The 20,300-nt window shown below is 39.9% G+C and overlaps 3 protein-coding genes and 1 pseudogene across 3 annotated transcripts; all 4 read right to left on the minus strand.

The window, feature by feature from the left end:
* Positions 1 to 990: 990 nt before the first annotated feature.
* On the minus strand, positions 991 to 1,554 carry LOC128596808 (interferon alpha-10-like; annotated as a pseudogene).
* A 4,599-nt stretch (positions 1,555 to 6,153) lies between these two features.
* Positions 6,154 to 6,723, minus strand: LOC128566382 (interferon alpha-10-like). The gene has a single exon (XM_053563256.1). The coding sequence runs from the start codon at positions 6,721 to 6,723 to the stop codon at positions 6,154 to 6,156; it is 570 nt and encodes a 189-aa protein (XP_053419231.1).
* A 4,824-nt stretch (positions 6,724 to 11,547) lies between these two features.
* On the minus strand, positions 11,548 to 12,117 carry LOC128567228 (interferon alpha-10-like). The gene has a single exon (XM_053564275.1). The coding sequence runs from the start codon at positions 12,115 to 12,117 to the stop codon at positions 11,548 to 11,550; it is 570 nt and encodes a 189-aa protein (XP_053420250.1).
* Positions 12,118 to 18,219: 6,102 nt separating this feature from the next.
* Positions 18,220 to 18,789, minus strand: LOC128566395 (interferon alpha-10-like). The gene has a single exon (XM_053563295.1). It carries the CDS (start codon positions 18,787 to 18,789, stop codon positions 18,220 to 18,222), a length of 570 nt encoding a protein of 189 aa, XP_053419270.1.
* Positions 18,790 to 20,300: the final 1,511 nt, after the last annotated feature.

The raw sequence follows: 20,300 nt of genomic DNA on the forward strand, positions 1-20,300 counted from the left end.
GGTTGTGAGGATTTCTTTCCTACAATCACCATTCTCTTTTGTCCTTCTAGTGAAAGTATTCCACCTCTGCTTCCCTTGGAGCTCTTCTCTCCTGTCCCTTTGAAGTTGGAAGGCCCTCAGAATCGAGTTGAAGTCTTTCTTTCCTTCTGCACCTTCTCTGCACATGACAAGCTCCATTTTTGGCTTTCAGTTGCCAGTCACTAGACTCCAGGCCTTGTATTCTTAGAAAATGCAAAGTCATGTATAGTACTGGCAATGGATTTACCAATTTATAGAGAGTATGTCTGCATTGATTTTGATATGCTCACATGATTCAGTCTATCTTCTACTGAGAGAATGTCTTTGTTTTTTTCTTCTTCTCAATATAGCATTTAATGACTTTATATTGGTTTAGTGTGATTATTGTTTTCAGGTTTCTTTCCCCATAAAGACCAAAGATACGAGAGAGCAAGAAGTGTATTTCCCAAAGGCAACAGATTAGGTGGTTTAGATTAATCAATTTGTGCTTATATCCTGAGTATAACAATTTTGGGCAAAAGAGTTTTAACAGCTCTTCTTTAGGCAGTTGGCTCAATAAAGGTTGGAGTGTCATTTTGAAAAATAATTAAATACCAGAAGTCTTCCATAGTAAAACTTTAATGAACAAAGCAAAATATTAAAATTACTAAATATAAAGGATATATTTCATTGACATCAGGGTAAAGGTGTACAGAAAATTGTATGAACAAAAATAATTTAAACCTCACATATACTTAAATAAATAAATATAAAAATTGATAATAAATAGACACATCAGTATAGGCACCTGGAAGCAACAAGTGCCCATAGAGATGGAAAATGTGTTGCTTAATATTGCTCAAAATATTTAACAGATTAGAGTCAATTCATATCATGTTTATAGCAGAAATGAGAGTCTTTGGATTGGCAGAACTCAGGAAAGTGTGAAATACTGTCAGGGTTAATAAGAATGGTTGCTATGTTGGACCAGTCTCATTCAACTCTCTTTAACCTTATTGCAAGCTTGTTGTAAGAAAAGGATCTCAGGATTTCTGCTTTGACAACCTTCCAGGCACAAGTGCTATATTTCTTCTCTTTCAGGTAGAGAGCGATTCTTTGGAAGTAGCTCCTCACGGCCAGCATGGAGTCCTCGGTCATTGGGGCAGTTTCTTCCACTCCCTCCTCTGGCACCAGACAGGCTTCCAGCTCCTTCAGCTGCTGATGGAGGCCAGTGCAGAACTGGTGCAGGGGGTCCTATTCCAAGCTTCAAATGAGTCATTTGTGCTGAAGAGGTTGGGTCTGCTGGGCCATCTCATGCAGGACAGAGATGACTTGAGTCTTCTGGAGCTGCCTGCCACCCAACTCCTCCTGGGGGAATCTGAAGTCACTCCTGTCCTTCAGGCAGGAGAAAGGAGAGATTCTCCTCATTTGTACCAGGGGAGTCAAGGCCCTCCTGTTGCCCAAGCTGTGGGAATGAGGCAGATCACAGCCCAGAGAGCAGATGGACGTGCCGCTGAGCACCACCAGGGCCATCAGGACAGAGAAGGGCAAGGCCATTGTAGATGCTGAAGATGCTGCTGGGCTGGGCAAGGTGGGTGACCCTGAGCCTTGGTCTCCAGGTTCTGGAGATGGTGCTTTGGGCCTTGGTCTTAAATAAGCAACATAACTACTTTCAGCTTTCTGGATGTCCCCGCATTACTTTCTACTCCTGTTTTTGCTTTCTTGATGCGCCCTGTACTTGGGTTTAGAGCATTTTCTCACCCACGTTATTTTCATGTTCTTTTCATTATTATCTCCCCACTCCTTGACCAGTGAGCCTTCTAAGATTATTTTGAATTGAAGCTCTGTAAACCTTTCATACAGGTAAACTGCATCTCTTAATATGTAGTTTATGTATTTCTCCACTTTTTATACAATGGATGGCAATATTGAATTTCTACATTCATTGCATGGTTGAAAATGTACTACAAATGAAAATTTTAAGTCAAAATTAAGAAATTCTTTTTACGAACCATTGACTTTTAACTTAACTTCAAGACTAAGTTTCATTAGTGACTTTAATCTAATTTATTTATGTAGATAAATTGTAATGTGTCAAATAACACTAATAATTATGAAAATATGCATATAAGAGTACTTAATGTAATGAAATACTGAAAAATTCTTCAAATAGGCTAAAGTCTATTAAGATTCCAATCTTTAACATTTATTTCAGTGTACTTCAATGTTTAATTTTGGTTTATGAAATAATAACAAAGTTACTAACAAAGAAATCAAGAGAACATTCCATATATAAGAGGTACAAAAATGAAATGAGATAGTTAGAAATGAAGGTAACCAAGAAGATGAAAAACTTTTGAAACAAAAGGACAAAATTCTGAGAAAAGAAATAGCAGGGGAGACATCCAAACAGAAAGGCAGCCCATCATTGTGGATCTTAAAAATTAGGTTCTTAAAATGAGAGTATTACTCAAAGGAAGCTACAGATTCAGTTCAATTTCTACTAACATCAATGATGTTCTTCACAGAAATAGAAAAAAGAAAAAAATACTTGTATGGTACCACAAAAGGACATGAGTAGCATAAATAATCCTGAGCAACAGGAACAAAGCTGGAGGGATCACACTATTGACTTCAACATATCCAGTAAAGCTGTATTAACCAGAATGGCATGGCACTGCTATAAAAACAAAGCGCAGACCAAACTTCAGACATGAAACAACAAACCTACTAGAAGAAAACTCTCAGGGAACTACTCCAGACATTGGTCTGGGAGAAGAGTTAATGAGTAACACCTGAGTGATGATCTGGGAGCCTCTCCCAAAGGTAAAATTATGTAAATGGATTTATATGGAATGAAAATCCTTCCTTCTGCACTGCAAAGGAAGCAATGAACAGACTCAAAAGACAAGCATGGGGAAAATATTTGGAAACTGCCCATCTGACAGGGAATAAGTATTGAGAACATACAAGAAACTCAAACATCTCGACAGTAAAAAAGCATTATGATTAAAAATGGACAAATCATGTAAACAATAGTAGGACAATTTCTTTCTGACTTCACCCTTAGAGTGCAATATGCAAGGGGACAAAATACTTCACGTAGGAGAATATGCACTCTGAATCCGGAGCTTTTCCTGAGTTTCATGCCCAGATTGGCAGCTCTGCCTGTTGCCTGGAAATTTCAGGAGGGGAAGGATGTGATGCTTGGGTGTGCACCCTGGTCTACATAGCCCACTGTAGGCAGCAACTACATGTCTCTCCCTTCCTAGACTGAAATCCCAAGGAAGCCATGTCATGCCCCAAGCCACACACTTATTCTCTTTGTCATAGTTTAGGGGTAAGGAAACAGCCTGATGACACATAGCATCTGTTCTTGCTGAGGAGTAGGCGTTTTGCAGAAGAAAGAGAAATCCCCAGGAATTGGTGAACACTCTGCATACATCTGAAACCAGCCTTTAGGTCTGGTTTAGTGGCCACTGTGGTCACTTCTGGCCACCAGGGGGCTGTCTTCCCCAGGGAGTTCTACAAGTGCCCACACACAGGTAAGACCCTGCTTTCTCTTTCCTTTAGCTACAGATGCCATGATGTCATAGGCAGCGGAAAACCTGGAACCCCTGCGTTGCAGATGTCACTGCAGAGCACAGGTGTTCTCTGTAAGCTCTGCTTTCTACTTGTGGCGTTCTGCTCTTTAGGGAAACCATGAAGCCCCAATGACAGCAGAACAGAAAGCAGCTCTGTACTTATGGTCCGGAAGATGAAGGCAGTGAATGACCAGGGTCCCATGGGGTTTCTGCCTGGTGAGGCAGGAAACCCACGTGCTAGGAGGGTGTATTGTGGAATGCTGAGTGAGGATAAGGGTGGGCATGTGCCAGGGGCTAGACTCACTAAATAGATATTGCATTTTTTCTGAATTCCTCCTAGACGATAATTCCCCTTTCAGGCACTCCTACGAGCCATTAATTTCTGAGTATAGAGAGAACACGTGTTTGAAAAGGGGAGTGACGATTTGGAATCCTCTCTACCATTTGTTACAAAATTTGTTTCGTGAGGCTGCCTCCTTTGGAACTTAGTTCCCTGAATGGAAGGACACAGTTACTGTGAGCATTATAGAAAGACAAGTAACATTCTCATCTACAGCACTATGGAGAAAAATAGGGAAACACCTACCAGACCTTCTTAATAACTCCTTACTCAATGAGAATGCTACGTTAAGTGCTTTGAAATCCATGTGTTCATAGATGATTAAGAAATACACAATAGAGAGAATACATTTATTTTTTATGAGAAAACCAAATCTCAGAGAGATTAAGTGGATTTCTGAGCATCATCTGTTCATGCAAGAAGAATGGAATTGCAAGGTAGAACTCTTTGTTGTTATTTGTAATCCATATGATGCTGTAAGGTTGATATTGTGAATTTCTGCAAGAACTCCCCAATCTCTCTTTACTTCTCGATTATAGACTATTCTTTCTTGCCCTGTCTGCATTTCTTTGGGTCAGGAGTAGTTTCAGGTGGTGTTACCCCATGTTTTCCTTCTTTACCGTATTAATGAGAAAGAGATTGTCTGATCCAGTTTCCCAATTTTATTTTCTGAAAGAAGTTTGTCAGTTTCCATGATAGTCCATATAGTACAAAACTGATGATCCAGTATAATTGGGAACAATTTATTATGTTATGATTGAAATAAATAAGATATATTAAAAATATGGATACAGTTTACCAATATATCAAAACCGCAAAATCTATCCAAAGATATACATACTTTATAGAATAAAAAACTATGCAGATACAAAATCGTCCTCATTCTTTTTCAGGTTCAACCGGATTTCTCCCGTCCATTTCAAAGGCAACCTTCCCATAAACTTAACATTTTCTGTAGACGAGGCCCTGATTTCTCATTTCAGTTTTCCACCTACTCCAGTGTGGTTTCCACTGATTACTTCCACCAAAACACTTCTCGCTGTGCTGTCTATTTCCCTGGTAGAGTGGACAGTACCATCCACATTTCCATAAGTCCCCTGATTCTTCTTCTAAGCACATTTATTTCCTTAAAGATCTTGTTATTACCATTTCCCCTGTCCTTCTAATTTAAGGTATTCCACCTGTTTCCATAGCAGCTCCTCTCTTCTGTCCCTCTAAGAGTGGAAGGTCCTCAGAATCGAGCTTGAGTCTATTTCACTCTCTGCTCTCTCTCCCCACATGACCACCTTCATATTTGTCCTTTCAGTTGCCAGGTGTGAAGTCCCAGGCATTGAATTCCTTGGAAATGGCAAACTCATGCATCCCCAAATGGGAACAGACATTTTGACTTAGATATTTAACTGTCAATTTATAAAGAATATCGCTGCTTTTTATTTTTTATTTCCTGGCATACCTTAGTCTACCTTCTTCTGTTACGACTGCACCGGTTTGTCATTGTTCTCATTATAACATTTACTTAATTGACATGAATTGGCTATGGCTATTGTTTGTAGGTTTCTTTCCCTACAAGGATCAATGGTTCAATAGAGGAAGAACTGTATTTGTTATGTTCACCTTTATATCCTGAATGAATCAGACAGCAGTAGCTTACATTAGACTCATTTTTACTTATATCCTGGATATTATAATGACTGGTAGAAGAATTGTACAATGCATTTCTTAATTATGTTTCATCATCAAGCTTGGGGTTCCATTTTAGAAGAATAAACAAATACGAGAAGTTTCCCTTAGTAACTATTTCATGAACAAAACAAATTAATAAACTGACTAAATATAGAGGACATATTTTATTATGTTAACATCATAAAATTGCACATAATTTTATGTTTTATTTTCATTTTCTTTATTAAATCATAGCTGTGTACATTAATGCGATCATGGGGCGCCATACAGGCACATAATTTTTTGAACAAAAATAACTTAAATCTTATAAATAGTTGAATACATAGATATTTAAATGAATAATAAATAGATCCATCATCAAGGTCATATGTAAGTGGCTAGCACCCATAAAATTGAAGACCATGTTGCCTGACATTCCTGAAAATACTTGAAACATTTGATTTGATATCAGTTGGTTATAACAAAATTTAGAGTTTTGAAATGGCAGCACCCATGAAAATGTGAGATGGTGACTGTGTGAACCTGAATGGTTGCCACGTCGGACCCATCTCATTCCTCTCTCCTTAATCTTTCCTGCAAGCTTGTTGATGAAGAAAAGGATCTCAGGATTTCTGCTCTGACGATCTCCCAGGCACAAGGGCTGTATTTCTTCTCTTTCAGGTAGAGAGCGATTCTTTGGAAGTAGCTCCTCACGGCCAGCATGGAGTCCTGGTTCATCAGGGCAGTCTCTTCCATTCCCTCCTCTGGCATCAGACAGGCTTCCAGCTCCTTCAGCTGCTGATGGAGGCCAGTGCAGAACTGGTCCAGGAGGGTCTGATTCCAAGCCTCAGATGAGTCGTTTGTGCTGAAGAGGTTGAAGGTCTGCTGGGTCAGCTCATGGAGGACAGAGACGGCTTGAGCCTTCGGGAGCTGCCTGCCACCCAACTCCTCCTGGGGGAATCTGAAGTCACTCCTGTCCTTCAGGCAGGAGAAAGGAGAGATTCTCCTCATTTGTACCAGGGGAGTCAAGGCCCTCCTGTTGCCCAAGCTGTGGGACTGAGGCAGATCACAGCCCAGAGAGCAGATGGACGTGCCGCTGAGCACCACCAGGGCCATCAGGACAGAGAAGGGCAAGGCCATTGTGGATGTTGAAGATGCTGCTCGGCTAGGCGTGGTGGGTGACCCTGAGCCTTGGTCTCCAGGTTCTCTGAAGATGGTGCTTTGGGCCTTGGTCTTAAATAGGGAACATAACTACTTTCAGCTTTCTGGATGTCCCCGCATTACTTTCTACTCCTGTTTTTGCTTTCTTGATGCGCCCTGTACTTGGGTTTAGAGCATTTTCTCACCCACGTTATTTTCATGTTCTTTTCATTATTATCTCCCCACTCCTTGACCAGTGAGCCTTCTAAGATTATTTTGAATTGAAGCTCTGTAAACCTTTCATACAGGTAAACTGCATCTCTTAATATGTAGTTTATGTATTTCTCCACTTTTTATACAATGAATGCCAACGAATCTCTGTATTCAATGCAGGGTTGAAAATGTACTACAAATGAAAAGTTTAAGTTAAAATGCAGCAGTTCTGTTTACTAGCTATTGACTTTTAACTTAACTTCATGACTAAGTTTGGTTAGTGACTTTAATCTGATTTATTTACTTAGAAAAATTATAATGTGTGAAATAGCAGAAATAATTGTAAAATTCTAAAAATATGTGTATTATAGTACTCAATGTAATGAAATACAGCAAAATTCCTCAAAATTCTTCAAATCTTTTAAAATTTCAATCTTCAACATTTATTTCAGTGTACTTAGATTTTTTATTTTGGTTCATAAAAAAATAACAAATTTACTAGCAAGGAAATCAAGAGTCACCCCATTTATAATAGGTATGAAAATGAAATGAGATACTCAGGAATAAAAGTAACCAACAAGATGGAAACCTTTTGCAATAAAAAACCCACAAAATACTGGGGAAAGAAATAGCAGAGGAGACAAACAAATAGAAAGGCAGCCTGTGCTTGTCGATCTTAAGAATCGTATTGTTAAAATGACAGTATTACCCAAAGCAAGCTATAGATTCACTTCAATTTCTACTAACATAACAATGACAGTCTTCACAGAAATAGGAAGAAAACAAAAACAACATGTCTATGTAACCACAAAAGGCCATGAGCAACCAAAGCAATCCTGAGCAACAGGAAAAAAGCTGGAAGGATCACACTGCTAGACTTCAACATATCTGGCAAAGCTGTCTTAAGCAAAATGGCGTGGCATGCTATATACTAACAGGTGCACAGAAGGATGGAACACAGTGGAGAAACTGGAGATCAGTCCACCTATCTACAGCTAACTTATTTTGAACAAAGGTGCCGAGAATGCTCATTGGGAAAAGGAGTCTCATCAGTAAATAGGACTGAGAAAACTGAATATCCATATGCAGATGAATGAAACTGGACCCCCACCCCACTCTCTTAAAACCAATTGAACACAGATAAGAATCATGAATCTTAGACACTAAACAACAAAACTACTAGAATAAAACATTTAGGAAACTACTCCAGACATTGGTCTGGGAGAAGAGTTGATGTGTAACACCTGAGTTATGATTTGGGAGCCTCTCCCAAAAGTAAAATTACATAAATGGAATTATATTGAACGAAAAGCCTTCCTTCTGCACTGCAAAGGAAGCAATGAACAGACTCAAAAGAGAAGCATGGGGAAAATATTTGGAAACTGCCCATGTGACAGGGAATAAATATTGAGGACATACAAGAAACTTGAACATCTCAACAGAAAAAAAGCATCATGTTTAAAAATGGACAAATCATGTAAACAATTGTGGGACGGGTTCTTTCTGACTTCACCCTTGGAGTGCAATGTGCAAGGGGACAAAATACTTCACATAGGAGAATTGCACTCTGAATCCGGAGCTTTTCCTGAATGGTATTGAGTTTCCCACCCAGATTGGCAGGTCTGCCTGTTGCCTGGAACCTTCAGGAGGGGAAGGGTGTGATGCTCGGGTGGACACCCTGGTCTACACAGCCCGCTGTAGATAGCGACTACATGTCACTCTCTTCCCAAATTCCAATCCCATGGATGCCATGTCGTGCCCCAAGCCACACACTCATTCTCTTTGTCATAGTGCAGGGGTAAGGAAACAGGCCGATGACACATGGCATCTGTTCTTGCTGAGGAGTAGGCTTTTGAGGAAGGAAGAGAAATCCCCAGGAAGTGGTGAGATTTCTGCATAGATCTGAAACCAGCCTTCAGGTCTGGTTTAGTGGCCACCCTGGTCACTTCTGGCCACCAGGGGGCTGTCTTCCCCAGGGAGTTCTACAAGGGCCCACACACAGGTAAGACCCTGCTTTCTCTTTCCTTTAGCTACAGCTGCCATGATGCCATAGGCAGGGGAAATCCTGGAACCCCTGCGTTGCAGATGTCACTGCAGAGCACAGGTGTTCTCTGTAAGCTCTGCTTTCTACTTGTGGCGTTCTGCTCTTTAGGGAAACCATGAAGCCCGAATGACAGCAGAACAGAAAGCAGCTCTGTACTTATGGTCCGGAAGATGAAGGCAGTGAATGACCAGGGTCCCATGGGGTTTTCCCTGGTGAGGCAGGAACCCCACGTGCTAGGAGGGTGTATTGTGGAATGCTGAGTGAGGATGAGGGTGGGCATGTGCCAGGGGTTAGACTCACTAAATAGATATTGCGTTTTTTCTGAATTCCTCCTAGACGATAATTCCCCTTTCAGGCACTCATACGAGCCATTAATTTCTGAGTATAGAGAGAACATGTGTTTGAAAAAGGGAGTGACGATTTGGAATTCTCTCTACCATTTGTTACAAAATTTGTTTCGTGAGGCTGCCTCCTTTGGAACTTAGTTCCCTGAATGGAAGGACACAGTTACCGTGAGCTTTATAGAAAGACAAGTAACATTCTCATCTACAGCACTATGGAGAAAAATAGGGAAACACCTACCAGACCTTCTTAATAACTCCTTACTCAATGAGAATGCTACGTTAAGGGCTTCGAAATCCATTTGTTCATAGATGATTAAGAAATATACAATAGAGAGAAAACATTTATTTTTTATGAGAAAACCAAGTCTCAGAGAGATTAAGTGGATTTCTGAGCATCGTCTGTTCATGCAAGAAGAATGGAATTGCAAGGTAGCACTCTTTGTTGTTATTTGTAATCCATATGATGCTGTAAGGTTGATATTGTGAATTTCTGCAAGAACTCCCCAATCTCTCTTTACTTCTCGATTATAGACTATTCTTTCTTGCCCTGTCTGCATTTCTTTGGGTCAGGAGTAGTTTCAGGTGGTGTTACCCCATGTTTTCCTTCTTTACCACATTAATGAGAAAGAGATTGTCTGATCCAGTTTCCCAATTTTATTTTCTGAAGGAAGTTTGTCAGTTTCCGTGATAGTCCACATAGTGCAAAACTGATGATCCACTATAATTGGGAACAATTTATTATGTTATGATTGAAATAAATGAGATATATTAAAAATATGGATACAGTTTACCAATATATCAAAACCACAAAATCTATCCAAAGATATACATACTTTATAGAATAAAAAACTATGCAGACACAAAATCGTCCTCATTCTTTTTCAGGTTCAACCGGATTTCTCCCGTCCATTTCAAAGGCAACCTTCCCGTAAACTTAACATTTTCTGTACACAAGGCACTGATTTCTCTCGTCTCATTTCACTTTTCCACCTGCTCCAGTGTGGTTTCCACTGATTACTTCCACCAAAACACCTCTCGCTGTGCTGTTTATTTCCCTGGTAGAGTGGACAGTACCATCCACATTTCCATAAGTCCCCTGATTCTTCTTCTAAGCACATTTATTTCCTTAAAGATCTTGTTATTACCATTTCCCCTGTCCTTCTAATTTAAGGTATTCCACCTGTTTCCATAGCAGCTTCTCTCTCCTGTCCCTCTAAGAGTGGAAGGTCCTCAGAATCGAGCTTGAGTCTATTTCACTCTCTGCTCTCTCTCCCCACATGACCACCTTCATATTTGTCCTTTCAGTTGCCAGTTGTGAAGTCCCAGGCATCGAATTTCTTGGAAATGGCAAACTCATCCATCCCCAAATGGTAACAGACATTTTTACTTAGACATTTAACCGTCAATTTGTAAAGAATATCGCTGCTTTTTATTTTTTATTTTCTAGTATACCTTAGTCTACCTTCTTCTGTTACGACTGCACCAGTTTGTCATTGTTCTCATTATAACATTTACTTAATTGACATGAATTGGCTATGGCTATTGTTTGTAGGTTTCTTTCCCTACAAGGATCAATGGTTCAATAGAGGAAGAACTGTATTTGTTATGTTCACCTTTATATCCTGAATGAATCAGACAGCAGTAGCTTACACTAGACTCATTTTTACTTATATCCTGGATATAATAATGACTGGTAAAAGAATTGTACAATGCATTTCTTAATCATGTTTCATCATCAAGCTTGGGGTTCCATTTTAGAAGAATAAACAAATACAAGAAGTTTCCCTTAGTAACTATTTCATGAACAAAACAAATTAATAAACTGATTAAATATGGAGGACATATTTTATTATGTTAACATCATAAAGCTGCACATAATTTTATGTGTTTTTTTCATTTTCTTTATTAAATCATAGCTGTGTACATTAATGCAATCATGGGGCGCCATACATGCACATAATTTTTTGAACAAAAATAACTTAAACCTTATAAATACATAGATATTTAAATGAATAATAAATAGATCCATCATCAAGGTCATATGTAAGTGGCTAGCACCCATAATATTGAAGACCATGTTGCCTGACATTCCTGAAAATACTTGAAACATTTGATTCGATATCAGTTGGTTATTACAAAATTTAGAGTTTTGAAATGGCAACACCCATGAAAATGTGAGATGGTGACTGTGTGAACCTGAATGGTTGCCACGTCGGACCTGTCTCATTCCTCTCTCCTTAATCTTTCTTGCAAGCTTGTTGTTGAAGAAAAGGATCTCAGGATTTCTGCTCTGATGATCTCCCAGGCACAAGGACTGTATTTCTTCTCTTTCAGGTAGAGAGCGATTCTTTGGAAGTAGCTCCTCACGGCCAGCATGGAGTCCTGGTTCATCGGGGCAGTCTCTTCCACTCCCTCCTCTGGCATCAGACAGGCTTCCAGCTCCTTCAGATGCTGATGGAGGCCAGTGCAGAACTGGTCCAGGAGGGTCTGATTCCAAGCCTCAGATGAGTCGTTTGTGCTGAAGAGGTTGAAGGTCTGCTGGATCAGCTCATGGAGGACAGAGATGGCTTGAGCCTTCTGGAGCTGCTTGTCACACAACTCCTCCTGGGGAAATCTGAAGTCACTCCTGTCCTTCAGGCAGGAGAAAGGAGAGATTCTCCTCATTTGTACCAGGGGAGTCAAGGCCCTCCTGTTGCCCAAGCTGTGGGACTGAGGCAGATCACAGCCCAGAGAGCAGATGGACGTGCCACTTAGCACCACCAGAGCCATCAGGACAGAGAAGGGCAAGGCCATTGTAGATGTTGAAGATGCTGCTGGGCTGGGCGTGGTGGGTGTCCCTGAGCCTTGGTCTCCAGGTTCTGTGAAGATGGTGCTTTGGGCCTTGGTCTTAAATAAGGAACATAACTACTTTCTGCTTTCTGGATGTCCCCACATTACTTTCTACTCCTGTTTTTGCTTTCTTGATGCACCCTGTACTTGGGTTTAGAGCATTTTCTCACCCACGTTATTTTCATGTTCTTCATTATTGTCTCCCCACTCCTTGACCTTTTAAGATTATTTTTAAGCCTTTTAAGATTATTTTTAATTGCAGCTCTATAAACCTTTCATACAGGTAAATTGCATGTCTAAATATGTAGTCTATGTATTTCTCCACTTTTTATACAATGAATGGCAACGAATCTCTGTATTCAATGCAGGGTTGAAAATGTACTACAAATGAAAAGTTTAAGTTAAAATGCAGCAGTTCTGTTTACTAGCTATTGACTTTTAACTTAACTTCATGACTAAGTTTGGGTAGTGACTTTAATCTGATTTATTTACTTAGAAAAATTATAATGTGTGAAATAGCAGAAATAATTGTAAAATTCTAAAACTATGTGTATTATAGTACTCAATGTAATGAAATACAGCAAAATTCTTCAAATCTTTTAAAATTTCAATCTTTAACATTTATTTCGGTGTACTTAGATTTTTGATTTTGGTTCATAAAAAAATAACAAATTTACTAGCAAGGAAATCAAGTGTCACCCCATTTATAATAGGTATGAAAATGAAATGAGATACTCAGGAATAAAAGTAACCAACAAGATGGAAACCTTTTACAATAAAAAACCCACGAAATACTGGGAAAAGAAATAGCAGAGGAGACAAACAAATAGAAAGGCAGCCTGTGCTTGTCGATCTTAAGAATCGTATTGTTAAAATGACAGTATTACCCAAAGCAAGCTACAGATTCACTTCAATTTCTACTAAAATAACAATGACAGTCTTCACAGAAATAGGAAGAAAACAAAAACAACATGTCTATGTAACCACAAAAGGCCATGAGCAACCAAAGCAATCCTGAGCAACAGGAAGAAAGCTGGAAGGATCACACTACTAGACTTCAACATATCCGGCAAAGCTGTCTTAAGCAAAATGGCGTGGCATGCTATATACTAACAGGTGCACAGAAGGATGGAACACAGTGGAGAAACTGGAGATCAATCCACCTATCTACAGCTAACTTATTTTGAACAAAGGTGCTGAGAATGCTCATTGGGAAAAGGAGTCTCATCAGTAAATAGGACTGAGAAAACTGAATATCCATATGCAGATGAATGAAACTGGACCCCCACCCCACTCTCTTAAAACCAATTGAACACAGATAAGAATCATGAATCTTAGACACTAAACAACAAAACTACTAGAATAAAACATTTAGGGAACTACTCCAGACATTGGTCTGGGAGAAGAGTTGATGTGTAACACCTGAGTTATGATTTGGGAGCCTCTCCCAAAAGTAAAATTACGTAAATGGAATTATATTGAATGAAAATCCTTCCTTCTGCACTGCAAAGGAAGCAATGAACAGACTCAAAAGAGAAGCATGGAGAAAATGTTTGGAAACTGCCCATCGGACAGGGAATGAATATTGAGGACATACAAGAAACTTGAACATCTCAACAGAAAAAAAAGCATTATGTTTAAAAATGGACAAATCATGTAAACAATTGTGGGACGGGTTCTTTCTGACTTCACCCTTGGAGTGCAATGTGCAAGGGGACAAAATACTTCACATAGGAGAACTGCACTCTGAATCCGGAGCTTTTCCTGCATAGGATTGAGTTTCACACCTAGATTGGCAGGTCTGCCAGTTGCCTGGAACCTTCAGGAGGGGAAGGGTGTGATGCTCGGGTGGACACCCTGGTCTACACAGCCCAGTGTAGACAGAGACTACATGTCACTCTCTTCCTAAATTCCAATCCCATGGATGCCATGTCGTGCCCCAAGCCACACCCTCATTCTCTTTGTTGTAGTGCAGGGGTAAGGAAACAGGCCGATGACACATGGCATCTGTTCTTGCTGAGGAGTAGGCTTTTGAGGAAGGAAGAGAAATCCCCAGGAAGTGGTGAAATTTCTGCATAGATCTGAAACCAGCCTTCAGGTCTGGTTTAGTGGCCACCCTGGTCACTTCTGGCCGCCAGGGGGCTGTCATCCCCTGGGAGGTCTACAAGTGCCCACACACAGGCTGGACCCTGCTTTCTCTTTCATTTTAGCTACAGCTGCCATGATGCCATAGGCAGCGGAAATCTTGGAACGCCAATGTTGCAGATGTCACTGCAAAGCACAGGTGTGCTCTGTAAGCTCTGCTTTCTACTTGTGGCGTTCTGCTCTTTAGAGAAACCATGAAGCCCGAATAACAGCAGAACAGAAAGCAGCTCTGTCGGAAAGATGAAGGCAGTGAATGACCAGGGTCCCATGGGGTTTCTGCCTGGTGAGGCAGGAAACCCACGTGCTAGGAGGGTGTATTGTGGAATGCTGAGTGAGGATGAGGGTGGGCATGTGCCAGGGTCTAGACAAAGATCCTGAGAGCAGTTATTGGGTAAATGAGTCTTGTCAGTAAATAGTACTGAGAATACTGAATAACCATATATGGAAGAATGAAACTAGACCCCCTCCTCTCACCCTCTTAAGAGAAAAGTGAACATAGATAGGAGCCATCAAAGTCAGGCACAAAACAACAACCCTACTAGAAGAAAACATTTAGGAAACTTCTCCAGACATTGGTCTGGGAGAAGAGTTAAAAATTAACACCTGGAAGGCACAGTAAACAAAAGTTAAAGAACATAAATGGAATTATACTGAACCAAAAACCTTCGTTCTGCTCTGCAAAGGAAGCAATGAACAGACTCAAAAGACAAACACGGGGGAAATATTTGGAAATTGGCCCTCTGACAGGAAATAAATATTGAGGACCCAAGAAACTCGAACACCTTAACAGTGAAAAGGCATTATGATTAGAAATGGACAAATCATGTAAACAATATTAGGATAGGTTCTTTCTGACTTAACCCTTTGAATACAACGTTCAAAGAGACAAAATACTTCACATAGGAGAATGTGCCATATGAAACAGGAACTTTTCCTGGATAGTATTGAGTTTCACGCCCAGATTGGCAGCTCTACCTGTCCCCTGGAACCTTCAGGAGGGGAAGAGTGGGATGCTAATGTGGGCACCCTGGTCTACACAGCCTGCTGTAGGCAGCGACTACATGTCTCTCTCTTCCTAAACTCTAATCCCAAGGATGCCATGTCATGCCAGAAGCCACACACCCATTCTCTTGGTCATAGAGCAGTGGTAAGGAAACAGGCTGATGACACATAGCATCTGTTCTTGCTGAGGTGTAGGCTTTTTGCAGCGGGAAGAGAAATCCCCAGGAAGTGTGAATTTTCTGCATAGATCTGAAACCAGCCTTCAGGTCTAGTTTACTGGCCACCCTGGACACTCCTGTCACCAGGGGGGGTGTCTTCCCCAGGACGTGTTCAGGAGCCCACACATGGGCTGCTGGACCCTGCTTTCTCTTTCCTTTTAGCTACCTCTTTCCTTACAGCTACCATGATGTCATAGGCAGTGGAACTTCAGGAAAGCTTCTGTTGCCGATGTTACTGCAGAGCATCAGTGTTCTCAGTAAGCTCTGCTTTCTAATTGCGGCATTCTGTTCTGCTCTTTAGGAAAACCACGAAGCCCAAATGACAGCAGAACGGAAAGCAGCTGTGTATGCATGGTCCGGAAGATGAAGGCAGTGAATGACCAGGGTCCAGGGGGTTTCTGCCTGGTGAGGTGGGAAACCCACATGCTAGGAGGGTGTATTGTGGAATGCTGAGAGAGGTTGAGGGTGGGCATGTGCCAGGGGCTAGACTCACTAAATAGATATTGCGTATCTTCTGAATTTCCATCTAGATGGTTATTCCCCTCTTTCATGCACTTACACAAGCCATCAATTTCTGAGTATAGACAGGACACTTGTTTGAAAAGGGGAGTACAATTTGGGAGCCTCTCTATAATTCGTTACAAAATTTGTTTTTTGAGGCTGCATCCTTTGGAACTTAGTAATGGGAGGGCACAGCTCCTAACATCTTTATAAAAAGACAAGTAATATTCTCATCTACAGCTCCGTGGAGAAAAATAGGGAAACACCTCCCAAACTTTCTTACTAAATCCTTACTCAATGGAGAATGCTGTGTTAAGTGCTTTGAAATCTATGTGTTCGTTGCAAATTCACAAAACCTATACAATATGTACAACATACATTTTTTTTTTTTTTACAAGAAAACCACTTCTCAGAGAGATTAAGTGCACTTCTGAGGAAATGTGGAAATGTGGATGGGTTCACGCAAGCAGAATGGAATTGCAACGTGCAACTCTTTGGTGTTATTTGTAATCCATATGATTCTGTAAGGTTGACATTCTGAATTCCTGCAAGAACTGTCAAATTTCTCTTTCCTTCTCGATGATAGACTCCTCTTTCTTGCCCTGTCTGCATTTCTTTGGTTCAGTTGTAGTTTCAGGTGGTTTTGACCAAGGTTTTCTTTCTTTACCTTATTAATGAGGAAGAGATTCACTGATCCAGTTTCCCAGTTTTATTTTCTGAAGGAAGTTTGTCAGTTTCCCTGATAGTCCACATAGTGCAAAACTGATGATGCAGTATAATTGGGAACAAATTATTTGGGAACAAATTAATTTTATGATTGAAATAAATAAAATATATTTAAAATATGGATACGATTTGCCAAAACATCAAAACCACAAGATCTATCTAGGGATATACATACTTTATAGAAGGATAAACTATGCAGATACAAAATCACCCACATTCTTTTCCACGTCAACCTGATTTCTCCCATCCATTTCAAAGGCAAACCTCTCATAATTGTAACATTGTCTGTATACATTGCACTGATTTGTCATTTCTAATTCACTTTTCCACCTATCCCAGTATGGTTTCCACAAATTAATTCCACCAAACCAATTCTCGCTGTGCTGTCTATTTCCCTGGTAGAGTGGACAGCACCATCCACATTTCCATAAGTCCACTGATTCTTCTTCTAAGCACCTTTATTTCCTTAAAGATCTTGTTATTACCATTTCCCCTGTCCTTCTAATTTAAGGTATTCCACCTCTGTTTCCGTAGCAGCTCCTCTCTCCTGTCCCTGTAAGAGTGGAAGTTACTCAGAATCAAACTTGAGTCTGTTTCACTCTCTACTATCTCTCCCCACATGACCACCTTCATATTTGTCCTTTTAGTTGCCAGTTATGAACTCCTTGGAAATGGCAAAGTCATGCATCCCCAAGTGGTAACAGACATTTTCACTTAGATATTTAACTGTCAATTTATGAAGAACATCACTGCTATCACTTTTTTATTTCCTGGCATACCTTAGTCTACCTTCTTCTGAGAGGATTGCACCAGGTTTTCTTTCTTCTCATTGTAACATTTAACTTAATTGATATTAATTTGCTATGGTTATTGTTTTTAGGTTTCTTTCCCTATAAGAATCAAAAGTTCAAGAGAGCAAGAACTGTATTTGTTATGTTCACCTTTATATCCTGAATGAATCAGACAGCAGTAGCTTAGATTAGACTAATTTTTACTTATATCCTGAATAAAACAACGGTAGGTAAGAGAATGGTACAACCCATTCTTTAATCAGGTTTCATAATCAAGCTTGGAGTTCCATTTTAAAAGAATAAACAAATACAAGAAGTTTTTCTTAGTAAATATTTAATGAACAAAGCAAATTAATAAGTTGGCTAAATATAGAGAACATATTTTATTATAGTAACAACATCATAAAGTTGCACATTATTATTTGAACAAAGACAACTTAAATCTTATAAATAGTTGAATACATAGATATTTAAATAAATAATAAATAAATCCACCATCAAGGTCACGTGTAAGTTGCTAGTACCTATAAAATTGAAGACCATATTGCCTGACATTCCTGAAAATACTTGAAACATTTGATTCAATAACTGTTGGTTATAACAAAAATGAGAGTTTTGAAATGACAGAACTCCTGAAAGAGTAGGGACGGTGTCAACGTAATGGTTGCCACGTTGCACCAATCTCATTCCTCTCTCCTTAATCTTTTTTGCAAGTTTGTTGTTGAAGAAAAGGATCTCAGGATTTCTGCTCTGACGATCTCCCAGGCACAAGGACTGTATTTCTTCTCTTTCAGGTAGAGAGCGATTCTTTGGAAGTAGCTCCTCACGGCCAGCATGGAGTCCTGGTTCATCGGGGCAGTCTCTTCCACTCCCTCCTCTGGCATCAGACAGGCTTCCAGCTCCTTCAGCTGCTGATGGAGGCCAGTGCAGAACTGGTCCAGGAGGGTCTGATTCCAAGCCTCAGATGAGTCGTTTGTGCTGAAGAGGTTGAAGGTCTGCTGGATCAGCTCATGGAGGACAGAGACCGCTTGAGCCTTCGAGAGCTGCCTGCCACCCAACTCCTCCTGGGGAAATCTGAAGTCACTCCTGTCCTTCAGGCAGGAGAAAGGAGAGATTCTCCTCATTTGTACCAGGGGAGTCAAAGCCCTCCTGTTGCCCAAGCTGTGGGACTGAGGCAGATCACAGCCCAGAGAGCAGATGGACGTGCCGCTGAGCACCACCAGAGCCACCAGGACAGAGAAGGGCAAGGCCATTGTGGATGTTGAAGATGCTGCTGGGCTTGGGGAGGTGGGTGACCCTGAGGCTTGGTCTCCAGGTTCTGTGAAGATGGTGCTTTGGGCCTTGGTCTTAAATAGGGAACATAACTACTTTCTGCTTTCTGGATGTCCCCACATTACTTTCTACTCCTGTTTTTGCTTTCTTGATGCGCCCTGTACTTGGGTTTAGAGCATTTTCTCACCCACATTATTTTCATGTTCTTTTCATTATTGTCTCCCCACTCCTTGACCAGTGAGCCTTTTAAGATTATTTTTAATGGAAGCTCTGCAAATCTTTCATACACAAAACTATATATCTACATGTGTGGTCTATGTATTTCTCCACTTTTTATGCAATGAAGGGCACTGTTGCATCTCTCAATGCAGGGTTGAAAATGTATTATAAATGAAAATTTTAAGTTAAAATTAAGAAATTCTGTTTACAAACTATTGGCCTTTAACTTCATGACTAAGTTTGGTTAGTGACTTTAATCAAATTTAATTACTTAGACAAACTATAATGTGCCAAATAACAGAAATAATTATAAAATGATGAATATATATATATAATAGTACTTAATGTAATGAAATACACAATAATTTTTCAAGTAGGCTAATGTCTATTATAATTGCAAACTTTAACATTTATTTCAGTTTACTTAGACTTAATTTTGGTTCATAAAAAAAATAACAAAGTTATTAACAGAGAAATCAAGAGGAGCTCCAGAAGGCTCAAGCCATCTCTATCCTTCATGAGATGACCCAGCAGACCTTCAATCTGTTCAGCACCAATGACTCATCTGATGTTTGGAATAAGACTGTCTTAGACCAGTTTGATCGTATATACAACAAGTATGTTAATATTTTGAAGCCATTTTATTGATGGGAAAACAGAGGCTGTAAGACATTAAGTGGGTTTCAGATAGTCACTTCTTCATCAAGCAGAATGAATATCAATATCAAATTCTTTAATGTAAATTATGGGTGATTTTATAAGTTTTGTATACTGAATTTCTATTTCAATTTTTAAATAACTTTTTACTCTTGCATCATACCTAACTCTCCTTTGCTCCCTGCAATTCCAAGGTCCATGTTGTATTTTCATCTGTTTTAACTAGATTTTTTTCTTTAAGCATAAATAGGGATTCTCTGATCCAATTTCCCACTGAAGGAAGTTTCTCAGTCTTTATGTCTATAGTAATTTGATTATTTTTGGATCAATATCAGATTGTAATAATAATGAAATCAGGAAAAATTACCAAGGATTAATATGAAAGGATTCTTCTTGTATCTAGCTCCTCCAGAAAATGAAATGTTGTATAAAGCAGCAGTGTAAGTGCTGTAAACTGAGAGAGGGGCCTGGCAGGCCTTTCTCGATAAGGAGTCATAGGCCCAAGGACCTTTTGTCAAGGTCCTTGATAAAACAGAAGACAGCAGAGAAACCTGCCCAAGGCAGCTCAAACCCAGATGACCACAAAAATGACCTCTGTTACCCTGACTGCTCATTA

This window comes from Nycticebus coucang, chromosome 2 (genome assembly GCF_027406575.1).
Source record: "Nycticebus coucang isolate mNycCou1 chromosome 2, mNycCou1.pri, whole genome shotgun sequence".
Lineage (NCBI taxonomy): Eukaryota > Metazoa > Chordata > Mammalia > Primates > Lorisidae > Nycticebus > Nycticebus coucang.